Source organism: Sciurus vulgaris, assembly GCF_902686455.1.
Source record: "Sciurus vulgaris genome assembly, chromosome: X".
NCBI classification, from domain to species: Eukaryota; Metazoa; Chordata; class Mammalia; order Rodentia; family Sciuridae; genus Sciurus; species Sciurus vulgaris.
In genome coordinates this window covers 95265581-95291596 of record NC_136471.1, presented here as the reverse complement: position 1 = coordinate 95291596, position 26016 = coordinate 95265581, and the positions used below count along the sequence as shown (strand labels likewise).

Genomic DNA, 26016 nt, shown 5'->3' with positions numbered 1-26016 from the left:
TGAATTTCCCTTGGAATTCTAGCTTCTACAGTATTACAAGCCAATGGGACTTAACACTTACCTGGAGATTCATATGATGTTTTCAAAAGCCTCCCAGGTTTCAAGTTGCATTTCCAAAATACCCTGCCTAAACACACCCTGCATAATCAAAGGGAAAAGAATCTGCTCTTCAAACAGGATTCATAGAAATTCTCCAGAAGCTGGTAACTGCAGGGGTGGGCAGATTCTACCCAAAAAACCAGAAAGAGATTGATGTTCTGGTTCTTCAGTCCCCTTTTAATCCACTATGAAGTTGGACTATTAGTTACCCTGATAACCTCTAGGACCAACTGAAATATCTCAGTTTTCAACCTATTACAGGTGTTGTTTTGTTTTGTTTTTGGTGGGGGGCACTGGAGATCGAACTCAGGGGCACTCTACCACTGAGCTACATCCCCAGCCCTTTTTATTTTTTATTTTTTTTGAGACAGGGTCTCACTAAGTTGCTGAGTGCAGCCTGGAACTAGCAATCCTGCCTCGGCCTCCTGAGTTGCAAGCACACTATTATTTTTGACTCTCTCTGTCATTTAAGGGGAAAAAAATCTCGTGTGTTTTCTCATACCATGGCTTCATACTATAGCTGCTCTGAATTTGGTGGATCTCTCTCTCTCTCTCTCTCTCTCTCTCTCTCTCTCTCTCTCTCACACACACACACACACACACCCCTGAAAGTGACAAAAATATAATAGCTGTTCTCTTTTCAAGGGGGGCAGATACTAGGGACTGAACCCAGGGGCATTCAACCACTGAGCAACATCCCCAGCACTATTTTGTATTTTATTTAGAAACAGGGTCTCACTGAGTTGCTTAGTGCCTCACTTTTGCTGAAGCTGGCTTAGAACTCTCCATCCTCCTGCCTCAGCCTCCCGAGCTGTTGGGAATACAGGCATGTGTCACTGCATCCGGCTTAATAGCTGTTCTTTTAAATACCTCAAATGTTGAGCACAATGATCTGTGCCTGTAGTCCCAGCTACTTGGGAGGCTGAGGCAGAAGGATTGCTGCTTGAGGTTAGGAGTTCTAACAAACTGGGGAACATAGTGAGGCTTCGTCTCAAAACTTAATATAGAAATAAATAAAATACCTTAGACAGTAACTTTTTTCCCATAAGTCCCTTCTGGTACTTCCATTTCCCTCAAAAAATTATTGCTACCGAAACTTGATCTTCTGAAAACTGAACCTTGGCCTCATAAACTACTGCTTCTGAGTTCTTTGCAACCCCATCAACAAGACCTTACCTATTGGGAATGGGCTGCAATGTTGGGGCACTTTGTTCTCTTCAGACCTTCCAGACTGTTTTGCCGCTCTTGTTTATTTCCACTTAAGACATCTGCCCTCCATGAGGGATACAAAATAGCTTTTTCATGATGTAATAAATAATACATATGAGGTTTTTTGGGGGGGGGTGCTGGAGATGAAATCCAGGGCCTCACACATACTAGGTAAGTGCTCTGCACCCAGCTACATCCCAGCCCCAAGACATACTATCAACCAAGACTATGCCCCACTAGGATAATTGTTGCTACCTGAGACACACCAATTTATCCTGTCTATTCAGGGTAATCATTAGAGACAAATAAAACTACAACCCTCCAGCTGGGGGCCTAGTGAAAGGAAGTTAGGTCATTGGGGCATGCCCTCAAAGTGGATACTGGGACCCCAGCACTTTCCTGTCTCTCTCTGCTTCCTGGCTACCAGTGAAGTGAGCAGTTTCCTCTGCCCTGTGCTCCCACCATGATGCACTGTTTTGCCACAGGTCCAAAATGGCAGAACCATGACCATGAACCGAGCTCTCCAAAACCATGAGACAAGCCAAGTGCAGTGGTACACTCATGTAATACCAGCTACATGGAGGCTAAGGCGGGAAGATTACAAGTTTGAGGCCAGTTTCGGCAGTTTAGCGAGACCCCCTGTCTCAAAATTAAAAATGAAAAGAATAAGGAATGTAGCCCAGTGATAGAGCATTCCTGGGTTCAATCCTCAGTGCTGAAAAAATGAAATTAAAAAAAATATCATGGGCTGGGGACATAGCTCAGTTGGTAGAGTGCTTGCCTTGCAAGAAAAGGCCCTGGGTTCAATCCCCAGCACCACAAAAAAAAAAAAAAAAAAAAAAAAAAAAAAAAAATCACGAGACAAAATAAACCCTCTCTTATTTATTTTTGCAGTGGTGGGGATCATCCATGTTGTCACAAATTGTAAGGTTTCCTTCTTTTTCTTCCTTTTTTTTCTGCAGTGCTGGTGATGGAACCCAGGACCTTGCACATGCCAGGAGTGACCCACCACCAGCCCCAGACTTTATTCTTTTTAAAGGTTGAATAGTATTCCATTGTGTTTATATATACACCACATTTTCTTTATTCATGCATCTTTTGATGGCCATCAGTTTTTCTCCCTCCATGTATTATTATGAATAATGCTGCAATGAACATGAGAATGCAGATAACACTTCAAGATCCTACAAAATGGGGCTGAAGATGTAGATCAGTGTATAGCACTTGCCTAGGATGTGTGAGGCCTGGCTTCTAATTCCCATATTGCAAAAAACAAAAGTGCCTTAAAAATCCTATGAAATCAACATAAAAAATCAGTTACATTTTGATGCACTAACAACAAATTATCTGAAAAGAAAATTATGAAATTAATCCTATATATAATAGCATCAGAAAGGATAAAATACTTAGGAATAAACTCAACCAAGGAAATGAAAAATTTTTATGCCAAAACCTGCAGAACATTAATGACCCAATATTATCTACAACTATAATGTACCAATAAAAATGTGGGGGATAAAACATTAATGAGAGAAATTAAAGAATCAGGCACGATGGCTCATACCTGTAATCCTAGCAACTCAGGAGCCTGAGGGTAGGGAATAACAAATTCAAGGCCAGCCTGGGCAACTTATTGAGATCCTACCTCGAAATAAAATAGAAAATGGCTGGGGATGTAGCTCCAGAGTAAAGTTCCCCTGTGTTCAATTCCAGTACAAGAATGAAAGAAAGGGAAAGGAAAGGAAGAAAGGAAGAAAGAAAAAGAAAAATAAAGAAGGAAGGAAGGAAGGAAGGAAGGAAGGAAGGAAAGAAAGAAAGAAAGAAAGAAAGAAAGAAAGAAAGAAAGAAAGAAAGAAAGAAAGAAAGAAAGAAAGAGAGAGAGAGAAAGAAAGAAAGAAAGAGAGAGAGAGAGAGAGAGAAAGAGACATCCTGAGTTCATGGATTGAAAGACCTAATATTTATTGTTAAAATGTCCATACCATCTAAAGTGATCTATAGCTTCAATATTTCAATGCCATATCCATTAAAATCCTGAGCTGGGATCAAACCCAGGGCCTCACACACTGGCAAGTGCTTTACCACTAAACCACACCACTGGCGCCCCCCAATGTTATTTTTACAAATGTAGAGAAAACAGTCCTAGAATTCAAATGTGGCCACAAAAGACACAGAATAGCCAAAGCAATCTTGAGAGAAAACAACAACAACAAAGTTGTGGGGTCAGAGCCAATGCTGAGAGTCCCCACTAGACCTAGGAAGTTGTTGACAGTGGTGTTATGCTGAGACCCCCAAACTGAAGTCATCAGTGTGCAATGCCAATCTTGGAGAGTTGCAGGTTTAAAACTGCCACCCTAGCCTGGGGATGTAGCTCAGTGGCAGCACGTTGCCTAGCATATGTGAGGTTTGATCCTCAGCATGGCCAATAAGAAAAAAAAATGAGGACTCCAAACCCATACGTACTACTGGGCCCAGAAATGTCACAGGAGTAGTGATGCCCCAGTGTGTCCAGAAGGCTGCACATAGACTCAAAAGATTATTCTGTAGAGCCAGGCATGGTGGTGCACACCTGTAATCCCAGAAGCTCAGGAGGCTGAGACAGGAGGATCATGAGTTTAAAGCCAGCTTCAGCAACTTAGCAAGGCCCTAAGCAACTCAATGAGACCCTGTCTCTAAACAAAATACAAAAAAGAGCTGGGGATGAGGCTCAGTGGATAAGTGCCCCTGGGTTTGACCCTCTGTACAAAAAAAAAAAAAAAAGAATTATTCTGTAGTCTTTTTGTTGTTGTTGTTTTCGGTTGGGGGGTGGGGATTGAACCCAGGGGCACTTAAAAACTGAGCCACATCCTCAGCCCGTTTTTTTTTTTTTTTAATTTTGAGACAGGGTCTCACTGAGTTCCTTAAGGCCTCTCTAAGTTGCTGAAGCTGGCTTTGAACTCAAGTTCATCCTGCCTCAGCCTCCCAAGTCACTGGGATTACAGGTGTGGGACACAAATGGCCCACTATTCTGTAGTCTTCAGATTTAATGTTGGTTTACTTGAGACCTGTTTCCCCTTTCTTCTTTCCTGTTGCTCTAATTTGGAATGGGAATATCTATCCTATACTTGACCCACCATTTTACTATGGAAACAGATAACTTATTTCGTTCCATAGGCTCATAGCTAAAGGGAAATTTGCCTCTTGAGTTGCTATTGGAATGATTTAAAGTTTGGGGAGCTAAAATGTGGATGTAGCTTGGTGGTAGAGCACCTGCTTAATGTGTGTGAGGTCCTGGGTTCCATCCCCACTAGCAAACCAAAAAAAAATTTTTTTGAGGGTCATTAAGATATGAAAATGTATTTTGCATGTTAGAAGAACTTTGGGGGTCAGAGGCAGAATGCTACAGTTTGCATATGCCCCAGAAGCACTATGTTGGAAACTTAATCCCCAACCCAACAGCCTTGGACAATAGGGCCTAATGAGAGGTGATTAGGCCAAAGGGCAGAGTGAATGGACTATTGCCATTATCACAGGAGTGGGTTTAGTATATAAAAGGAGAATTTGGGGTGCTGGTACTTGGGATTAAACCCAGGGGTGCTTAACCACTAAGACACTTCCCTAGGTCTTTTTAATTTTTTTTTTTTTTTTTGGAGACAGGGTCTCACAAAGTTGCTTAGAGCCTCAATAAGTTGCTGAGGCTGGATTTGAACTTGAGATACTCCTGCCTCGACCTCCTGAGCTACTGGGATTATAGGTGGGTGCCACAACGCCCAGCTAAAAGGAGAATTTTGAGCCAGGTTCAGTGGTATTCACTTGTAATCTCAGCAGTTGAGGAGGGTGAGGCAGGAGGACCAAAATTTTGAGGCCAGCCTCAGCAACTTAGCAAGGCCCTAAGCAACTTAATAATAGCAGGGCTTACAATGTAGTTCACTGGTAAGAGTACCTCTGGGTTCAATCTTCAGTACCAGAGAGAGAGAGAGAACTTTGGTGCCCTTTTTACTCTCTCTTCCCACTATGATATGATGCAAAATGAAGGCCCTCATCAGATAAATTACCCAATTTTTGGTATTTTGTTACAATAGCACAAAACAGACTGACATAAAAATGACCAATGAGGGCACCAAGATAAGACAAAAGGAAAAAGATAGTCTTCAACAAATGGTTCTGGGAAAATTGGGTATCTGCATGCAAAAGGATGAAATTGGACCCCTGTTTTACACTGAACAATATCAACTCAAAATGGATAAAAAAATTAAGACCTTAAACTATAAATCTACTAGAAGAAAACATAGAGGGAAAGTTTCTCAACAGTGGTCTTGGCAACAGTTTCTTGGCTATGACACCAAAAGCAATAATATACAAATGGGACAACATTAAACCAAAAAGCTTCTATACAGCAAAGGAAATCATCAACAGCAACCTACAGACTGGGAGAAAAATTTTTGAAAATCATTTGTTTGGTAAGGGTTTAAAATCCAAAGTATAAACCAGGTCTGATGGTTTGTACCTGTTGTCCCAGCTACTTGGGAGACGAGGCAGAAGATGACTTGAGCCCAGGAATTTGAGACCAGCCTGGACAACATAGTGAGACCCTGTCTCAAAAATCCTCCAAGGGCTGGGGATATAGCTCAGTTGGTAGAGTGCTTGCCTTGCAAGCACAAGGCCATGAGTTCAATTTCCAGCACCGCAAAACAACAACAACAAAAAGAAAACCAACAAAACAAAACAAAAAATCCTCCAAAAACAAAAAAAAACACCAAATTACATAAGGAACTCAAATTCAATAGCAATTAACAAAACAAAATAAACCGCACCCCCCAAAAAATCTGATTAAAAAATGGACAGGGCTGTGATGTGCCTCAAGAGTGCTTGCCTGGGCTGGGGATATAGCTCAGTTGGTAGAGTGCTTGCTTCGCAAGCACAAGGCCCTGGGTTCAATCCCCAGCACGGCAAAAAAAAAAAAGAATACCCAGTAGCTCCAAACGCTGAGGTAGGAGGATCCAGAGTTCAAAGACAGGCTCCACAACTTAGCAAGGCCCTAAGCAACTTAACAAGACCCTGTCTCTAAATAAAATACAAAAAAAGGGCTGGGAGGAGCTGGGGATATAGTTTAGTTGGTATTGCTTGTCTAGCATACATAAGGCCCTGGGCTCAATCCCCAGCACAACAAAAAAGGGGGGGGGCGTGCTGGGGATGTGACTTGGTGGTTGAGTGCCTCTGGGTTCAATCCCCAGTACAAAAAAAAAAGGAAAGAAAAAAAAAAGAACAAAGGACTTGAGTAGACATTTCTCCAAAAAGGACATTCTAATGCTCAATGGGTATATGGAAAGATGATCAATATCACCAATCACCAAGGAAATGTAAATCAAAAAACCACAATGAGCAAAAAAACCACAGTGAGATATCATCTCATACCTGTCAGGATGGCTAGTATCAAAATACTGAGATGACAAGTGTTAATGAGCAAGAGGAGAAATCGGAACCCTTGTTCAGTCTGCCTTCCAAATCTGTAGGTTCCTCATCTGTGGATTCAATCAACCATAGCTTGAAAATGTTTGAAAAAAATCTGTGTCTATATGGAAAATATATATATATTTTTTTCTTGCTATTATTCCTTAAACAATATAGCATAACAATTATTTACACAGCATTTCCAATATATTAGATTTTATGAGTAATCTAGAGATGAAGTGCATAGGATGCATGTAGGTTACATGGAAATACTATACCATTTATGTATGGGACTTGAGTAAACATGGATTTTGGTATGGGGGGTCCTGGAATTAATCCTTCACAGACACTGAGGGACCGCTATTCTTAGAAAATCCAAAAGAATTCATCTAAAGAACTCTTAGACTTAATAAGTGAGTGAGGTACCAAAAACCAGACTAAATACAAAATACAAAAATGAATGGCCTTTCTTTAGAGAGTCTAAAAGTAGAATATGTGATATATTGATACTGTCATTCACGGTAACCATATCCATCAACTTATTGTGAAACTGAGCAAAATAAAGTATGGGCTCTTAACATTTTTACAGAAGAAAAGTTGACCAGGATCAATGAGAAAACATATCATGTTACAGGCAAGAAGAATCAACATTGGATCAATGTGTCTCCTAATTCATCTATAAATTCAATTTAATACCACTAGGAATTTTGTAGAAGAGATCAATAAGGAACACCTGTGAGCCCTCCTTGCACTACATCTCATTTGTCTCATTTTTGTTGTTGTCCTTTGAGAAACAAAGTATTTCAGTTCCAGCTGAAGCCTACCAGTTTCCCCAACCCAATTCCATCCTCCTCCCTCTCTTTTCTGAGATAAGTGCAATCCTGGGGAGTTTGTTTTGTTTTGTTTTGGGATACCGGGGATTGAACTCAGGGGCACTTGACCACAGAGCCACATCCCCAACCCTATTTTATATTTTATTTAGAGACAGGATCTCACTGAGTTGTTTAGCATCTCGATTTTACTCAGGCTGGCTTTGAACTCGAGATCCTCCTATCTCAGCCTCCAGAGTTCCTGGGATTACAAGGTGTTCGCCACCACACCCGGGCAATCCTGGGGTTTGTTGATCATTCCTTTGCATGTTCTTATTCTTTTTCTATGTAATTAGGGATCTATAAACTGTATATCTTGTTTGCATTATTTTTTAATTTAAAGCAATCATATTCTATGTAACAAGTCTTCAACTTGGCAGGTTTGAGAGTTATCTAGGTTGTTATATGTAGCTTGAGTTCACATTTAACTTTTCAGTGAGGTATAGTATACATAAAGTGTACTATCTGATGAATGCAAAATGAACACACATGTAACTAGCCACCAGGTTCTTTTATATGACTTTTTTTAGTTCATATTCCCTTCCTCTTTTTCTTTCCTGGGAACTGAACATAAGACCACTTTACCACTGACGTACACCCCCAACACTTTTTTATTATTTTGAGACAGGGTCTTCCTAAGTTGTTCAGGATGACCTTGAACTTATGGTTCTCCTGCCTCAACTCCCTCCTCTTGGTAGCCAGTATTACAGATGTGTGACACCTTCCTGCCTGGCTCCTAGTGCCTCTTCCATCACTCCTACACCAACTTCCAATGTAACAAAGTGTAACAAATTACCTGACTTCTAACAGTCACGGTTTCATATAGCCTGCTTTTTATTTTATTTACTTATTTGCAGTACTGGAGATCAAATCCAGGTTCAAACTTTGCTACACATGCTCTTTACTATTGAGTTATACCCCTAGCCCAAGCCCACTTTTTAAAAATTTGTGTAAGAACAATAATGTTATCTATTCTTTTATACCTCAGAGTTCCTTTTGCCCAACACTGTTTATGAGATTCATCCATCTTATGCACAAGAAATTAGTTTGTTCATTTCCTCTTTTTTTTTTCCAAGTGATAGGAGTAGGATTTATTTAAGTGTGAAGAACAGACAGAAACAGAACTCTTGTTGGTGCAAAAAGGGGACCCCACTAGGGGTTGATCATTTATTTTCACTGTAAGTCAAAACTGAAAGAGCTGAGATTCCACCCTACTTGGAAGCTAACAAGTAAGCCTGCCACAGTTTTTTAATTAATTTTTCCATTGTTCAAAATTGAACCCAGGTCCTCACACATGCTAGTCAAAGCACTCTACCACTGAACTATAACTCCCAATCTATAATACATTTTGGCACACAAGTGCATGCACACACATACACACAAACTTAAAACCACAAAACCACTGGACATGGCGGTGTGCACCTGTCATTCCAGCAATTCAGGAAGCTGAGGAAGGAGGATCACAAGTTCAAGGCCAGCCTCGGCAACTTAGTAAGGCCATAAGAAACTTATGTTGACCTTGTTTCAAAATAAAAAATAAAAAGGGCTGGGGATGTGGTTTAGTGATAAAATGCCTTTGGGTTCAATCTCAACTATGAAAACAAAAATGAAAAAAAAAAAAACAAAAAAAAACAAGACCCATGAATCAAAACAACAGACCATTTATTACTTGTACCAAAAATAAGCAACCAGAGCAACATAACATTCTGCATTGATATTTCATGCCCCATTTTGTATAGGGCTGGATGTTTCCTGTGGGTGCCCAATTGCACTATGGGAGAAAAACCTAAAATGAGGATACTTGAAGATGTTAAGAAGCTATTGACATACTTGTCTGAGCTCCTGTCCATACAACAGATTCCTCATTACACTGGAATGTGAGCAATCTCTTGGTTGGAGGTGAGGGTTGAATTTCTAGATTACCCTGAACTGTCTGAATCTTTCTGGAGTTATATACTCTAGTTTCCCAGGCTACTGTTCAAACATGCCCTTTGCTCAGGTCAGGACTACCACAGGAACTTGAGCAATCCATGAAGACCTGTCCCCCAACAATGTGAATATGCCACACTTTATCATCCACTCTTGGGTGGATGTGCATTTGAGTGATTTCTAGGTTGGGATGATTATGAATAAACCTGTTTATATAAGCATTCTGTTCTGTCTTTGGTTAACATTGGTTCATGTTTCCTCTTTTTCTTCTTCTTCTTCTTCTTTTTTTTTTTTTTTTTTGTGGTGCTGGGGATTGAACCCAGGGTCTTGTGCTTGTGAGGCAAGCACTCTACCAACTGAGCTATATCCCCAGCCCTCTGTTTTTTATATTGGGGATTGAACCCAGAGCACTCTTACCATCTCCATCTTCTCAGACTCTCTCTACCCACCTGTTTTCATTTTTCTTTTTACTTGTCTTCAACTTTTGACTCAATTTATCTCCATCTCCTTTCTATTTATCTTTTCCCTCTTTTGCTTGTTGTACCATTTTTTATCTCTCCTGGTATGATTCTGCATCTGTCTCTCCTTTGAGTTCTTTGTAAACTCTGGTGCCCCTATGTTGCCCAGGCTGGCCTTGAACTCCTGGGCTCAAGAGATCTTTCTCCCTAACCCTTTCCAGTATCTGGGATTACAGGTGCACACCATGGTGTTTGCCTCTCAAGATCTCTTCCTGATCAAGTGGATGGGGTGACCCTATCCCACTGTCAGGGCTTGGGCCCTTTTACTCTTCCCTGATTAAGTCCACCTCCTTAGAACACCTTGCCCAGCCATTATTTTCCCTTTACCCCATGCAGACAGGTGGATGCAAATCCAGGGGCTATAGGGAGTGTGAGAACCACCAGCCAAGGAGACCAAAACAGAAGAATAGGGGAGGAGGGTTGAGTGACAAATCAAGACAGATGAAGGCAGAGATGCGGCTGAGGCAGAGAGGAAGTGTGGAAGAAGACTGGGATAAGCTGAAGGAGAGCCATTGAAATCCTTGGTGGAAGTAATGTTAGTAAATAGAATTAAATTAGAGATGAAGGTCTAGTGTTAGAGCCAGCGATTAGCATGAGGCCCTGAGAGTTCCATTCCCAGCACAGTGGGGGTGGGGGGTGGAGCTGAGAAAGAGGATGCAGGTAAAGCACCTGTCTCCTTGAGGACCCCAGTTACCCAGTTAGAAAGTAAGGGGGTGGAGGCCTGAGGCAGGTTGGCCTGACAGTTTGCTGTGGGTTCAGAGCCTGAGTGCAACAGGCACCTCCATGCTGCCACCATGAGAACCACTGACACCTTCCTTGCTCTCCTACATTTACCACTGCATATATTGTCTTCTTCCTACCTGCATTTCTGACCCTTACACAGCTTCCTGTTACTCCCTTGCCTCTATTCTTTCTTCCCCCCCCCTTTTTTTTTGGTACTGGGGATTAAACCCAGAGGTGCTTAACCACTGAGCCACATCCCCAGCCCTTTTTAAAAATTGTATTTTATTTAGAGACAGGGTCTCACTGAGTTGCTTAGGGCCTCACTAAATTGTTGAGGCTCACTCTAAATTCATGATCCTCCTGCCTCAGCCTCCTGGAATTATAGGCATGTATCACTCTCCCTCCTTTTTCATTCATCTCTTGAATATTTCTCTCTGCCTCCATCTGTCTCTCCTTATGGGCATCTCTTTGTTTCTACTTCTCTTCATCTCTCTCCAACTGTTGTCTCTTTCTCTCCTTCTCTCCATCTCTCCTCTTCTCTCCGTCTTTGTAGTCCCTCCCTGCGTTTGACCCTATATTCTCTTAGGAAGCTGCCCTACAACTCTTTCCCTCCTTCCTTCTCATTTCAAGTTTATTAAAACTTTAGCAGGACAAATTATCCAGGTTGCAGGTTATTTTATTTTAAATTTCATTTCCGAGCTTCAATTTCTAACCTCCCTCCTTCACGTTTCAATCTGGTATCAGCCTGCCCTATCCCAGCTACAGGCTGCAGGAACCAGAGTAGGAAGGGGCCCTGAATGTTACTGGTGAGCAGTCAAGCCACCTATAGGGGCCCAGACTGCATGGGTCCAGTCGCCCCCCAGTGGTGAACTTGAATGGATTCCCAGGCACAGGAGAGGAGGGCTGAGCGCCACAGCATTTGGAGGTGCCTTAAGAGGTGGGGCCTTAAAGTTGGACTAGGTAGAGTTAGAGGCTACAGAGGATGGGGAACCTGCAGATAGTAAGGGGTCTGTGGGGCCCGGGTCTATTTAAAGGGGACCAGGGAGATAGTGTGGGGTTGTGTAGAGGCGGTAGGTTCTGCAGTTGCCTTAGAGGGCAGCATGGAAAGATGAGCAAGGGGTAAGGCCTGTGGATTCATGGAAGGGAAAGGCCTGGTAGAGGTAGTGGGCAAGATGAGGGCTAGCAGTCTAGAGCAAAAGGGTCACTGGAATAATCCTGAGGCAAGATGAGGGCTAGCAATCTAGAACAAAAGGGTCACTGGAATAAATGCTGAGGCCTAGGAGTGTAGAAAGGGTCTAGAAGATGCTGCTGCTCTAAGTGCCCATGGTACCAAAGGTTAGGGGCCACATCCCTGCTATATGCCTCCAGCCATGTTCCTGATGCAAGCTAACCCCACCCTGCCCTGCTTTTCTCAGGGTCCGTGGGGGGATGGTAGTACACTGCCTGGCACTATCACTCAAGCAGGAGGCACAGTGGCCCTGTTACCTTTGCATCCCTAGAAACCAATATTGTTCCAAGGAAAGAGCATTTCCATCAAGTTGCAATGGCTTGCAGATAGGGACAGGTTTTGTCTCCCATGACGTCATGGGTACTGGTACAATCTGTGCAAAGGAAACCCTTGATTTCTCAGGAAGCTTTTGTGCCTCCCTGTGGCATTCGCACCCTAGAGGAGAGCGTCTGCCTCATCCACACAGGGTTTACACAGAAGTGACATCACCTGGGGGTGATGTCCATCCAGAAAAATCTCTTTCCCATACATCCCCTATCCCTAAAGGAAAATTAATTTCTAGTTATTTTATGGGTGCCAGTCATGGTGATGCACACCTGTAATCCCAGCTACTCTGGAGGCAGAGGTGGGCTGAGACAGTGATCCAAACAACTAACAACACTGCATGGTCTACTATGTAGAAAAGTGTCTCTGTGATAGAAGGGGACACTGACACAGGACACCTTCTTTGAAGAAACCAGGTCTCCCTGACACCAACATCCATTCCAGGGCCACAGTGAGGCCACATTGGATGGGGATAATTTTTGCAAATGGAATGACTGGTATCTAGAAAGCAAGGGCTTCTTGTAAGGTCAATTTCCCAGCCTTGGCCATGGGAGCTTGTGGAGGAGGCGTCAGGGTGGCAGTATGTATATGTGTACCGTGTCAACCACCCCCACCCCCAACAATCCTTGTGTTCATGCACTTCTTTCCAAACCTGTTCCTGTCTGCTTACTCATTGCTTGGCCCCCACACATCCTTATGCATGTACCCACTTCTTATCTTCATGCACTTCCCCCTTCCTTCTCATTCATCCCACAAATGTTTACTAGAGCCCACTCATGGTGGGACTCTAAGTCCTAGGGCTTCTGAGTCCTGGGAAGGGCTCTGCCTTTGTCTTGAGAAGGAGGTCCTGGGGATGGCTCAAGGAGTGCATAAACAAGCATTTGGAAACTGACTTTAAAATACTCATCATGGTGCCACACGAAGGAGCTGGGGTGAGAACTTATTACATATGAATGTGAGGCGAGGGTGCCCTGAGAGAGAAAAAGGGACCCATCTGTCAGGGCCACTGGGACACCCCACCCCCACCCTGGGACAAGGGAGCAGAACAGAGGCCCTCTCTGGAGAGTCCCAGGGCTAACTGGAAGTCAGCCCTCCCTTAGAGGTAGATCATTGGTGAGAGAACCAAGGAGCAGCTCCCATGTGGTGCTGTCAGGCGGTGGCTGCCTCAATGATGTTGCTGAGAGCTGGGAAAGCCTGTGGCTGAGGTATCCTCCTTAGGAGGTAGCTGGCTGGGGTCCTCTAGCAATGGGGGTACTAGGAAAGGGAGAATGATGTTAGGACAATTGGAGGAGCATTTTCTGCCTCTCTTCCTAACCATCATCCACTAGGTACTCACCATTGCGGAACTGTTGGGCGGTATAGTGAGTGAGAAGGATGCTAACACCCTCAATGAGGGCCAGTAGAACTCCCCCCATCACCGCTGAGCCCATCATTGCCAATGGGCCACCTGCGGGAGTGAAGAGAGAAAGAGGTGAGGGTAGGCAGAACAGTGCTGGAGGGGCCAGGGCTAGGGGCACTCACTGCGGGCAGCCAGCACAGCCCCGGTCACTGCACCACTGGTGATGGAGTTCCAGGGATCCTCCCTGCCTCGAATCTGCACCAGGCCACAGTCCACAGTTGAGAACAGGCACCCCCACACCGCGAAGCTACCTGTATGGTGACAGAAGCTTAATTAGTGTTCCTGGGAAATCCTAAGAACTCATATCTTCAGGTCTGGGAACTTCTAAGGCTTGAATGCTCTGGTCACAATTGGGAAGAAAGAGTCTGGAGGTGTAGTTCAGTTGAGGACTGCTTGCTTAGCATGCATGAGGCCCGGGGTTCCATCCCCTGCACTATAAAAAAAGAATGGGAAGAAAATCTGACACAAAGGCAGATAGCAAACTCCCAAGGAATATTCTGTCTGTTCATATGCTTTGTAACTTCCATTTCAGGCTGTTGATAATTGTCATTCCCTTCACCTTTATATTAGGTGACAAATGTCACAAGAAGATTCATCTTTTATATGGCTTTTTTTTGTGGTGCTGGGGATTGAACTCAGATTCTTGTGCTTGCAAGACACTCTACCAACTGAGCTATCTTCCCAGCCTTTATATGGCTTTTAATAGGCAAATTTGATTATTTTTTTTGGTACCAGGGAGTCACATCCCCAGCCCTTTTTATTCTTTTTTTTTTTTTTAAATTTTGAGACAGGATCTCACTAAGATGCTTAGGGCCTTGCTAAGTTTCTGAGGCTGGCCTTGAACTTGTGATCCTCCTGCCTCAGCCTCCCAAGTTGCTGGGATTACAGGCATGTGCCACCAGGCCCAGACCAACTTTAATCAGCACATACAGCTTGAATTCAGGCTTTGATTTCAGGGAGAAGGAAACAGATCAGGAAAGTTAGTTACTAATATAATATACAGCAAGGTATGGTGGTGCACACCTGTAATCTCAGCAACTTGGGAGGTGGAAGCATGAGAGTCACCAGTTCAAGGTCAGCTTGAGCAACTTTAGCAAGACCTTTTCTGAAAATAAAATTTAAAAAAATGAACTGGAGGCGGGTAAGGGAAGAATAGAGAAACTTTGGATTGTGTAGAGGGAAATGAAGGGAGGGGAGGGGGTGGGGGAAGGAAAGATGGTGGACTGAGACAGACATCATTACCCTATGTACATGTATGATTACAGCAATGGTGTGAATCTACATCGTGCACAACCATAGAAACAAAAAGTTGTACGCCATTTGTATACAATGAATCAAAAGGTAGTCTATACAAATAATAATAAATAAAATTTTAAAAAATGAGCTAGAGCTCATTAGATTTTGGTGGTGGAGAGCTTGTACAGCATGCATGAGGCCCTGGAGTCAATTCCTAGTACTATCACCTGGGTGGGGGGCAGAATGTCTATATAGGTTAAGCATCTCTAATCCAGAAATACAAAATGCTCCCAAATCCAAAACTTTTTGAGTATAGACATAACACCACAAATGGAAAATTCCACATCTGCCATCATGTGATTGGTCACAGTAAAAAAAATTAGCAAAAATTAGCTGGGTGTGGTGGCAAGCACCTAGGCTAGGGCAGGTGTATTGCTTGAGCCCGAGAATTTGAGACCAAGGCTGGGGTTGTGGCTCCATGGCAGAGTGCTTGCATAGCATGTATGAGGCAATGTTCAATTCTTAGCACCACAGTTCAATAATGAAGTAAAGGTCCATCAACAACTAAAAAAAATATACATGTTTAAAAAGAAAAGAATTTGAGACCAGCCTGGACAATACAGTGAGACCCTATGTTTTAGAGTGTGTGAGTGTGTGTGTGTGTGTGTGTGTGTGTGTACTGGGAATCAAACTCACGGCCCTGCACATGCCAGGCAAGCACTGTACCACTGAAATAGATTCCTCAGTCCCAAGACCCCATCTCTTAAAAAATAAGTCTATAGGGCTGGGGATGTAGCTCAGTGGTAGAGTACTTGCTTAGAAGGCTCAAGGCCTTGGTTTGATCCTCAGCACTTCACAAAAAGAAAAAAAAAAAATATATATATATATATAGTTATGGGTTGTATAAAGTTACCTTTGGGCTATGTGTATAAGGTAGTATGTAAAACACAAATTAATTTCCCATTTACATTTGGGTTTATTCTTTTTTCTTGTGTGGTGTTGGGAGTTGAACCCAGGGCCTTCTGCATGGGAAGCAAGAACTCTACCAACTGAGCTATATCCCCAGCCCTGGGTCCATTCTTAAGATAGCTCATTAAGGGGCTGGGGATATAACTCAGTTGGGAGAGTTCTTGCCTTGCATGCAGAAGGCCCTGGGTTCAATCCCCAATACCACAAAAAAAAAAAAAAGAAAGAAAGAAAAGATAGCTCATTAGGCATCTGCAAATATTCTGAAATCTGAAAAATCTCTGAAATCCAAAATACTTCTTGTCTCAAGCATTTTGGATAAAGGATATTTAATCTGTAGTTAATATCTTTGAGGGTTTACTGTGTTTTAGGACCTATATGAGATACTGTTAGTTGACATAGGCAATTTTCAATTAGTTAATATTATTTAAGGGTTTGCTTAGCATAGCAGCCAGCACTTAGTAAATACAATGTAAATCATGTAAATTGCAAAACTACTAATAAGATGGTTAACGTAATCATCATCACCATGATATAGATAAGGTTTAGAGAGGGCATGATACTAGCCCAGGCCACAAAAGAGAGAAGTGATGTGGGCTATATTTAAATTTCAGAATCCACATTCTTGCTCTTCCATGTTAAATTGCTAGGAAATGTCATTTCCATTGGAAGAACTCAGGTACAGTCTGAGCTAAATTCTGGACCTCCAACTTGCATCTATCCCCAAAGGATCAACTTCCTTCAACATGGCCATGGTTGTCTAAGACTCTCACCTCCAATCTGGGGTGCTTGGATCCTCACAGCATTGATACTACTTCTTAACCGATGTTGAATTCCCTGGGAAAAGTAAAAGAGTGAGTCAGGGCAGGGTTGAGGCCACTGGCAGGATTTCTAGCCTTTAAGAGAAGAAAGGTGGTTTTGTGATGTAGCTCAGTGGTAGAACACTTACCGAGCATTTCTGAGCCCCTGTGTTCAATCCTGAGTACCATAACAAACAAAAAACAGGGAAGGACACAGGTGACCTATTAGATGTGGAGAAGCAGCCAAGGACGAGGGGTCTTGGGGGGTACTCCAGCATAGGTGGTCCCAGAGTTGGGTTGGTAAGTTCTAATTTATTCATTTGATCACTCATTCATTCAAGAAATGGCTAATGAGCACCTATTGTGTACCAGGCACCACACTATACACAGGGATATAGCAGTGAACAAGGTGGATTTGGTCCCTGTCCTCTCAGAGCTCACATTGTAGTGGGACAGACAGATCCTGAGCAAATAAATGAGGCAGTTTCAGACAGTAACATGAACTTCAGAAGAAATAGGACGAAGAGATATGATAGTGGCTGAAGAGTCAAGAAAGGCCTCAGGATCCAAAAAAATCCACCAGAAAACTTCTAGACCTAATAAATGAGTTCAGCAAAATAGCAGGATATAAAATCAACACGCATAAATCTAAAGCATTTTTATTCAAAAGCGATGAAACATCTGAAAGGAAATGAGGAAAACAACTCCATTCACAATAGCCTAAAAAAAAAAATTCTTGGGAATCAATCTAACCAAAGAGGTGAAAGATCTCTACAATGAAAACTACAGAACATTAAAGAAAGGAATTGAAGAAGATCTTAGAAGATGGAAAGATCTCCCATGTTCTTGGACAGGAAGGATAAATATTGTCAAATTGGCCATACTTCCAAAGGTGCTATACAGATTTAATGCAATTCTAATTAAAATCCCAATGCCATTTCTCATAGAAATAGAGAAAGCAATCATGAAATTCATCTGGAAGTACAAAAGACCCAGAACAGCCAAAGCAATCCTGGGCAGGAAGAATGAGGCAGGAGGTATCACAATACCAGAACTTAAACTCTACTATACAGTAATAGTAACAAAAATGGCATGGTATTGTCACCAAAATAGGTAGACCAATGGTACAGGATAGAAGACACAGAGACATAGCCACATACTAGACAAAGGTGTCAAAGATAGCCTCTTCAACAAATGATGCTGGGAAAACTGGAAACCCATATGCAGTAAAATGAAATTAAACCCCAATCTCTCACCCTGTACAAAACTCAACTCAAAATGGATCAAGGATCTAGGAATCAGACCTGAGACCCTTCACCAAACAGAAGAAAAAGTAGGCGCGAATCTCCATCATGTTGGCTTAGCACCAGACTTCCTTAACAAGACTCCCATAGAACAAAAAATAAAAGCAAGAGTCAATAAATGGGCTAGATTCAAACAAAAAAGATTTTCTCAGCAAAGGAAACAATCAATAATGTGAAAAGAGAGCCTACAGAGTGGGAGAAAATCTTTTCCACACACACTTCAGACAGAGCACTAATCTCCAAAGTTTATAAAGAACTTAAAACACTTTACACCAAAAGTACAAAGAACCCAATCATTAAATGGACTAAGGAACTGGGCAGACACTTCACAGAAGAAGATATACAGGTGATCAACAAGTATATGAAAAAGTGCTCATCATCCCTAGTAATTAGAGAAATGCAAATCAAAACTACATTAAGATTCCATCTCACCCCAATTAGAATGGTGATTATCAAGAATACAAGGAACAATAGGTGTTGGCGTGGATGTGGGGAAAAAGGCACACTCATAAATTGCTGGTGGAGTTGCAAATCAGTGCAGCCACTCTGGAAAGTAGTATGGAAATTCCTCAGAAAACGTGGAATGGACCCACCATTTGACCCAGCTATCCCACTCCTTGGTTTATACCCAAAGGACTTAAAATCAGCATACTACAGAGATACAGCCACATCAATGTTAATAGCTGCTCAATTCACAATAGCTAGATTGTGGAACCAACCTAGATGCCCTTCGATAGATGAATGGATAAACAAACTGTGGTATATATACACAATGGAATATTACTCAACCATAAAGAAGAATAAAATTATGGCATTTGCTGGTAAATGGATGAAGTTGGAAAATATCATGCTAAGTGAAATAGGCCAAGTCCAAAAAACCAAAAGTCAAATGTTTTCTCTGATAACTGGGTAAGGATACATAATAAGGGAGGGTGGCAGCAGAGGGAAGAGAAGAATGAAGGAACTTTGAATGATGTAGAGGAAAATGGGTTGGGAGGGGGTGGGGAAAGGAAAGATAGTCGAATGAAACAGTATTACCCTATGTATAAGTACGATTACATGAATGGTATGAATCTACATCGTGTACAACCATAGAAATGAAAAATTATACCCCATTTATATACAATGAATCAAAATACAGTCTATAAAAATAAAAAAAAATTAAAAATTAAATTAAATTAAATTTTTTAAAAAAGAAAGGCCTCAGTAACGAGGGAGTGCATGTGGGGGAATAGGAGTGTAGCTCCGTGGGAGAGCACACGCTTAGCATGCTTTCAGGATACCCTGGGTTCCATGCCCAGAACCAAAAATAGAAAAATAATAAGGGGGGGGGGCAGTCTTGCTAAGATGCTGAGGATAAGAATAGTGGGCAAAGATCCAGGAAAGGGAGTTCCCAGAGTTGAGGGGAGAGACCTCAACTCTGTAAAAATTTCAGAAATCTTGGCAAATGAATGGCATTTAAAATCATGACATTTGATGAGATATTCTGGGCAGGTACGAGAAAGAGACAAATTGATTATGTTAAATCAAAAGGATTTTCTTTTCCCAAAGACTTTAGAAGACTGAGGCAGAAGGATTCAAAGTTGGAGGCTAGCCCTGGAAGCTTAGCAAAATCCTGTCTCAAAAGAAAAAGTAAAAAGGGCTGGGGATGCAGCTCAGTGGTACAGTGTCCTTGGGTTCAATCTTCAGTATTGGGGGAGAATAGGATTTTCAACTGTAAGCCTTTATTCTCTCTGCCAATTAAACTTCTGTCACTTCTCTATGTCTAGGTTTCTAACCCAGAATCTGTCTTTAAGTAAAATCTTTCTGGCTTTGCATACACATTTAGGATTTGGTGACTTTTTTTTTTCCAGTGCTGGGGATTGAACCCAGGCTCAGGCATGCTAGTAGGTGCTTTACCACTGAGTAATACCCCAAACCCTAACTACTGTTTTGACAGTATACCATTTCCACAGAGCAGCTCCAGATGGGTGGAGGAGGGAAGACAGGGGCCTGTGTGTGGTTCTTCCAAAACCCCAGGTCCAGAAGCCAGGCCTGGCACACAGTAGGTGAACAGGTGCCAGAATGAATAACTGCACATGGAATGGCTGCTCCCAGCAGTTTTCAGAGCAGCATTCTGTATAAGAATGTCTTCTGATCCCCAACACCACTGAAAGCCAGGACTCACAACAGGGGCATTGCGGAAGCCCTTGATAGCCTGGAAGACTCCGCCTCCAATGACACCCATAGTGAAGGCTCCACCGCAATCATCCACAATTCGCCATGGGCTGCAAGCAAAAAGGGAAAGATGGGGTTAATGTGAGCTCCCCACTTTCAGGCCCCAGCACCTGGACTCTTTTCAACTGGGAAAAACCATACCACCAGAATGGGAAATTCAGGCATAGGAAAAAGCACTTCAGATAGTAACAAGACAATCTGGTTGGGTGGCACATGCCTGTGATCTGAGTTACTTGGGAGGCTAAAGATGATCTCAAATTCAAGGCCAGACTGGGCAATTTAGTGAGATCCTATCTCAAAATTAAAAAAAAAAAAAAAAAAAAAAAAAACTGGTATGGTGGTGCATGCCTGTAATCCCAGCAATTCGGAGGCGAGGCAGGAGGATCGCAAGTTCAAGACCAGCCTCAGCAACTTAGTGAGACCCAGTCTCAAAATAAAAAAAGGGCTGAAGATGTAGCTCAAGAGTAAAGTGCCCCTGGATTCAATCCCAAGTACCCCACTTCAAAAAAAAGCAACAAGCTAGTCTTATCACCTTTATTTCCCCTCACAAGAGTGAGAAACCGGTCAAAAGGGGAAAATTATTACTCTAATCAGCCAACTGTTTTACCACTATCAAAGATCGAGTTGGCACATTTCAATAAGGGTTATAGAAGTGTTAACTAGGTGGGCATGGTGGTGCATGCCTGTAATTCCTGCCGTTCCCGAGGCTGAGGCAGAAGGGTTGCAAAATCGAGGTCAGCCAGGACAATTTAGCGTGACCCTGTCTCAAAAAAATAAAAAGGGCTGGGCAAGTGGCTCCAGTGCTAGAGCGCCTCTGAGTGCATTCCACAGTATCGCAAGCAAAAACCAGTGTTAACTAGTTACTACCGTTACGAAAGCAGGACTGGGTGGCACACCCTTTTCCGACGATCAGTCGGTCCAACCAAACGCCACTCCCTTTAAACCTAACACGGGGGAAAATCCAAAAAGACCACGAGGAGGATCCTAGCGCCCCCGCCTTGCCCACAAATAGGCTCATCCACGCTCCGCCCCTATTTACGAAAGCGACCTGGGAAAAACCATGCTTCGTAACGCTAGGGGTTATCACTCGACACCGCAACCCCCCTCGGCTGGAGTGGATTGGACCAGCGTGTCTCATTTCGTTAACAAGGAGTGACTAGGAGATATGAAGTCAGGGGAAATGTGGAGTAGTTGGTCCTGCACCACACCTTCTCAGGCACACAACTGTGTCCCCTCTTAACAGCCTGAGTGGGAGGAGCCAGGGGAGAGAACAGAACGAGTTGAGTTTCTGAGAGTCTTCCGAGTTCGGTACGTGACACTGTGGGGCCTGTGTGTCTCCCGCCCGCCTCCCATGGCTGGCCTGGGCGCCACAATCACAGTCCCAGTGCCTTTTGTCGTACCAAGGCTCCTCCATGACGCCCGCGTCTGGCGGCGCAGTCCGGTGGGATACTAGTCTGGCCACGCCCCCAGTGTAAACGCACCTAGGCGCGCGAGCTTTTCACCTTGTCCAGGGAAACGATTGGGTCGTTTCGCTATTCGTCAAGCTAAAGGAGCACTTTAATTGGCTAGCTAGGTTTGCGTCATCAGTTCACTGCAGCCTTTGCGTCCCCCAGTTACCTCAAGGCTCTGTGGAAGAAAACCTCATTTTCTGCTTTGAGGGGGAAAAAATAGAGTCGTGTGGTATTGGTAATCATAGTGGCAACGAAGGAGCCGTCGGCCAGTCTGACAACCTTCCCACTACCCGCAAGATTGTATTGGTAATGCTGGGGTGGGCACATATTTTTAGATTTGAAGGAGGTGTTGCATTCCGCTCCCCCATCCCAGCGTCTTAGTTCCTCCCACCCAGCAGCCTTTGAGGGAGAGTGGGTGAGCCCACTTTTGGGGCGCAGGGGTGCTGCACGTGGCACCCTCGGCAGTGGGCGGAGCCTGGGCCTGGAAGAGGAACTGGGTTTTGCAGCATCCGGTCTCGAGAGCAGGGTTGGTGAGAATTTTGGTGATCCTGCCACTTCTCTCTCCCATTTCTTAGCTCGTAGGTTCCGTTTGTCCTGCCACTGGTGCAGTTAGGTAGGTGGGGATCGGAACAGTAGCACAGGCTGCGGGGAGGCTCTTGGTTATTAGATCCAGATTAGATTCTTCATTTGAGCTGGTTTTCAGTCTGTCTCTCCATCGCTAGGTCTGTCACCTACCCACTATGCCGCTGCCCGTTGCACTACAGACTCGCTTGGCCAAGAGAGGGATCCTGAAACATCTGGAGCCTGGTGAGAAAGCTAAGAGTAGATGGGTCTATGATTTGCCAGTCTTGACAGTCACTTACGTTTATATTGGCACTTGTTAATTAGCAAGGGCCTACTGTGCACCAAGTAGTGGCGTGGCAGGCCATTGTTAACAGTACGATTTCCTAATGTGTGCTAGGCACTGTATGTGGGGAGGGTTGAACGTTAAATATTTAATCCTTAGCAATACCGATATCAGATGCCATGTTCAATCTATGAATCCAGGTAGTTGCAGTGATGTTCACCTACACACCAAGCTATTCAGGAGACTGAGGCAGGGTGGGGGGAATTACTTTAGCTCAGAAGTTCTGGGCCAGTCTGGGCAACAATCAGGTGACACAATTTCAAAAAATAATTAAAATAAATCCATGAATCAATCCATAGGGTTTGACTACATGGTATCTAATAGGAAGGATAGTTGACATCTCCTGCAGTCTCCTATTGTCAAGTATAGTGACAGGGTGATGTTTTGTTGTTTATCATAGCATGTGTCTCACAGGTCCTTTGGTGATTGACACAGTAGTGGTGACATATACTTTATTGCTAACCATATCAACAGCTGATGTATTTGGGAACTCCTAAGAACGTGGCATACACATCATAACTAACAGTCAAATGATAGTTAGGATCTATTATTTAGGCCTATTGTGTTGCTAGTTGCTAATTGTATCTTATGGTCAATGATATTAAAACCTGGCCTGTTTTAGGCTTTGGTGTGCCAGGCACTAAAAAATGCATCATACTGTATCCTTATTGATAACTGGCATCTATTACAAGACCACTGTGTGCCAGGCATAGAACTTGTGGTTAATAATATTAATGGTATTGTTTTTTGGTGGTGCTAGGGATTGAACCCAGGTTTCTCATTATACTGGGCAAGTGCTTTACCACTAAGCTACACCCCCAACTCCATATCATTGGCTTTTCTTTTAAGCTTATTAAGTACCAGGCCTGCTGCTGATGTAGTAATACATCTTATTAGCAATATTGATGATTATATCTAATGTCTGTTTTCAGGCCTACTGTATGACAGGCATTATGCCATTGCTGGCATCTGCATTTCATTGTTAATTATATCCACAACTAAAATCTATAGGATCTACTGAGAGTCAGCACTGAGCTAATAGTAGACACTTTTTATTCTACTGATATTAACTGCCATCTGTTGCAAGCTTACTAAGACCTCAGGAACTTAATGGATTCAGACCAATGTTTGGATAAGTCCCTTGCTATCCAAACTCTTACCACACAATATAGAGGACTGAGGAACCCTGTGCTTACCAAACATGCAAGCTGAATAGATTGGACATTATTTTTAGCTAACTTCCTTGCTGATCAATCTCACTTCATCTGCATAGGTTGGGATAACAATGTCGCATAATATGTGAACTCAGGAACTGAATGGATGTGGATAAATTGTTTTCTTGGGGGTACTGGGGATTGAACCTAGGGCCTCGTATATGCTAGACAAGTACTCTACCACTGAGCTACACCCCCAACATGATGTGGATAACTTTTATGAATTCCTATCAACTCTGAAAACAGATAGGTTTGGATAACACTATAAACTCATTGTCTAGACCCAGAAACAAAGATTTAGGTACATTTTCTGACAAATTCCCTAAAACAGATGGGTTTGAAATGCAAGAAGTACTTCATTTGCTTCCTGGCTCACACATACACCCAGATGTGTCTTCCACATATGATTTATGTGGATGTGAGTGTGCCTATCCAGGCCCTGACTGCAGGATGAGAACTCCCCTGTTCTTTACTGCCCTCCTCTTTCCCCTCTCCCCTCCTCCCCCTTGTTCTGCTAGAACCTGAGGAAGAGATCATTGCTGAGGACTATGATGATGATCCTGTGGACTATGAGGCCACCCGGTTGGAGGGCCTGCCACCGAGCTGGTACAAGGTGTTCGATCCTTCCTGGTGAGCCTGGGGACCTGGGGGGGAAGGGCAACTGACTTCTAAGTTTGCCCTTCCTGTATTGTCCCTAACCGTGGGGCATACAGGGGACTGGGGGAGAGATCTGGGGTCCTAACACGGGGCAGAGGGGCAGAGATTGGGGAAACGAGTTCTTACCAGTAGAAGACATCTATGCTGACACTCCTTCCCTCCCACTGCCCCACAGTGGGCTCCCTTACTACTGGAATGTGGACACAGACCTCGTGTCCTGGCTCTCCCCACATGACCCCAACTCCGTGGTTACCAAATCTGCCAAGAAGCTCAGGAGCAGTAATGCAGGTGAGTTGGCAGATCCAATGGTGCCTCAAGACTTGTAGTTCTGAGAGGGGCCAAGTAAATTATATTGGATCAAGCAGGGGCAGATGAGACCAAGCAGGCCCAGCCCCAGGGTAGTGAAGTTGTTGAAGGCAGAGACTGCTGGATCCTGGGATGGAAGAAAGCCACTTCAGGACTTTCATGTTTCCCTAGATGCTGAGGAGAAGTCGGATCGGAGCCATGAGAAGTCAGACAGGGGCCATGAGAAGTCGGACAGGGGCCATGAGAAGCTGGACCGGGGCCATGACAAGTCAGACCGGAATCATGACAAGTCTGACAGAGATCGAGAGCGTAGTAGCTATGACAAAGTAGACAGAGAGAGAGAGCGGGACAGGGAACGGGATCGGGACCGTGGGTATGACAAGGCAGACCGGGAAGAGGGCAAAGAACGACGCCACCATCGCCGGGAGGAACTGGCTCCCTACCCCAAGAGCAAGAAGGGTAAGCAAAGCAGGCTGGAACTTGGGTGAAACAATCAGGGTGCCAGGGCATACAATGTGAGAAAGTTCTCTCTCAGGCGGGTGCCTGAACCTGATATCCAGGAGAAGGGTGCTGTGGTTCATTGCAGCTGCAGGCTCCATTTCTTCCTGGGATAGGGGGCTGTGTGATCAGGGACTCCTTTTGACTCAGTTGAAGAACTTGTCCTGCCACTTACTTCCCCAGTGGCAAGCCGAAAGGATGATGAGTTAGACCCCATGGACCCCAGCTCATATTCAGATGCACCCCGGTAAGTGACAACCTCTTGTGAGCCCTTCTCTTTCTTAATGACTCACTGTACCTGTGAATACCATCCTCCTCACACCTTCCTCACCTTCTTCCCCGCTTCCTCAGTCTTGGCTGGTTGGGGGATGACTGTTATACCCCTTTCCCGCCCGCTGACCCTCTGTCACTTCCAGGGGCACATGGTCAACAGGACTTCCCAAGCGGAATGAGGCTAAAACGGGTGCTGATACCACAGCAGCGGGGCCCCTCTTCCAGCAGCGTCCTTACCCATCCCCAGGGGCTGTGCTCCGGGCCAATGCTGAGGCTTCCAGAACCAAGCAGCAGGACTAAACCTTTGTTCTCTTTGGAGTCCTGGCAGTTTTCTTTTCTTTTTGTGATATTGGATATCGAACCCAGGGCCTTGTACATGCTAGGCAAGCATTCTACCACTGAGCTATTCCCCCACTCCCCCTGGTGTTTTTAATAAAAGCTTTACTGTGACTCGTGTTCATG

General features: G+C 43.7%; 2 protein-coding genes across 9 annotated transcripts; one reads left to right on the top strand and one right to left on the bottom strand.

Annotated features, from left to right (window-relative positions):
* Positions 1–11999: 11999 nt before the first annotated feature.
* TIMM17B (translocase of inner mitochondrial membrane 17B) lies at positions 12000–21860 on the bottom strand (the record flags this gene model as incomplete). Of its 5 annotated transcripts, none has more annotated exons than XM_079123825.1 (7): positions 12000–13580; positions 13663–13773; positions 13848–13976; positions 16701–16764; positions 19976–20065; positions 20199–20298; positions 21649–21860. In XM_079123825.1, 7 exons carry the CDS (start codon positions 21660–21662, stop codon positions 13492–13494), a joined length of 597 nt encoding a protein of 198 aa, XP_078979951.1. In that variant the 3' UTR covers positions 12000–13491. The 5 variants fall into 5 exon arrangements, with proteins under 5 accessions (XP_078979951.1, XP_078979949.1, XP_078979952.1 ...); XM_079123823.1 differs by lacking the exon at positions 21649–21860 and adding an exon at positions 21145–21386; XM_079123826.1 differs by lacking the exon at positions 21649–21860 and adding an exon at positions 21116–21315.
* Positions 21422–26004, top strand: PQBP1 (polyglutamine binding protein 1). Of its 4 annotated transcripts, none has more exons than XM_079123829.1 (7): positions 21422–21556; positions 22422–22506; positions 24339–24450; positions 24653–24765; positions 24955–25242; positions 25465–25528; positions 25698–26004. In XM_079123829.1, exons 2-7 carry the CDS (start codon positions 22440–22442, stop codon positions 25852–25854), a joined length of 801 nt encoding a protein of 266 aa, XP_078979955.1. In that variant the 5' UTR covers positions 21422–21556; positions 22422–22439; the 3' UTR covers positions 25855–26004. The 4 variants fall into 4 exon arrangements, with proteins under 4 accessions (XP_078979955.1, XP_078979956.1, XP_078979957.1 ...); XM_079123830.1 differs by lacking the exon at positions 21422–21556 and adding an exon at positions 21852–22005; XM_079123831.1 differs by lacking the exon at positions 21422–21556 and adding an exon at positions 22158–22225.
* Positions 26005–26016: the final 12 nt, after the last annotated feature.

Bases quoted from the DNA above. Each gene is read 5' to 3' on its own strand.
- PQBP1 (XM_079123829.1), top strand. From the start codon at position 22,440: ATGCCGCTGCCCGTTGCACTACAGACTCGCTTGGCCAAGAGAGGGATC. The intron at 24,766-24,954 runs GTGAGTTGGCAG...ATGTTTCCCTAG, and splicing joins GCTCAGGAGCAGTAATGCAG to ATGCTGAGGAGAAGTCGGAT. The intron at 25,243-25,464 runs GTAAGCAAAGCA...TTACTTCCCCAG, and splicing joins CTACCCCAAGAGCAAGAAGG to TGGCAAGCCGAAAGGATGAT.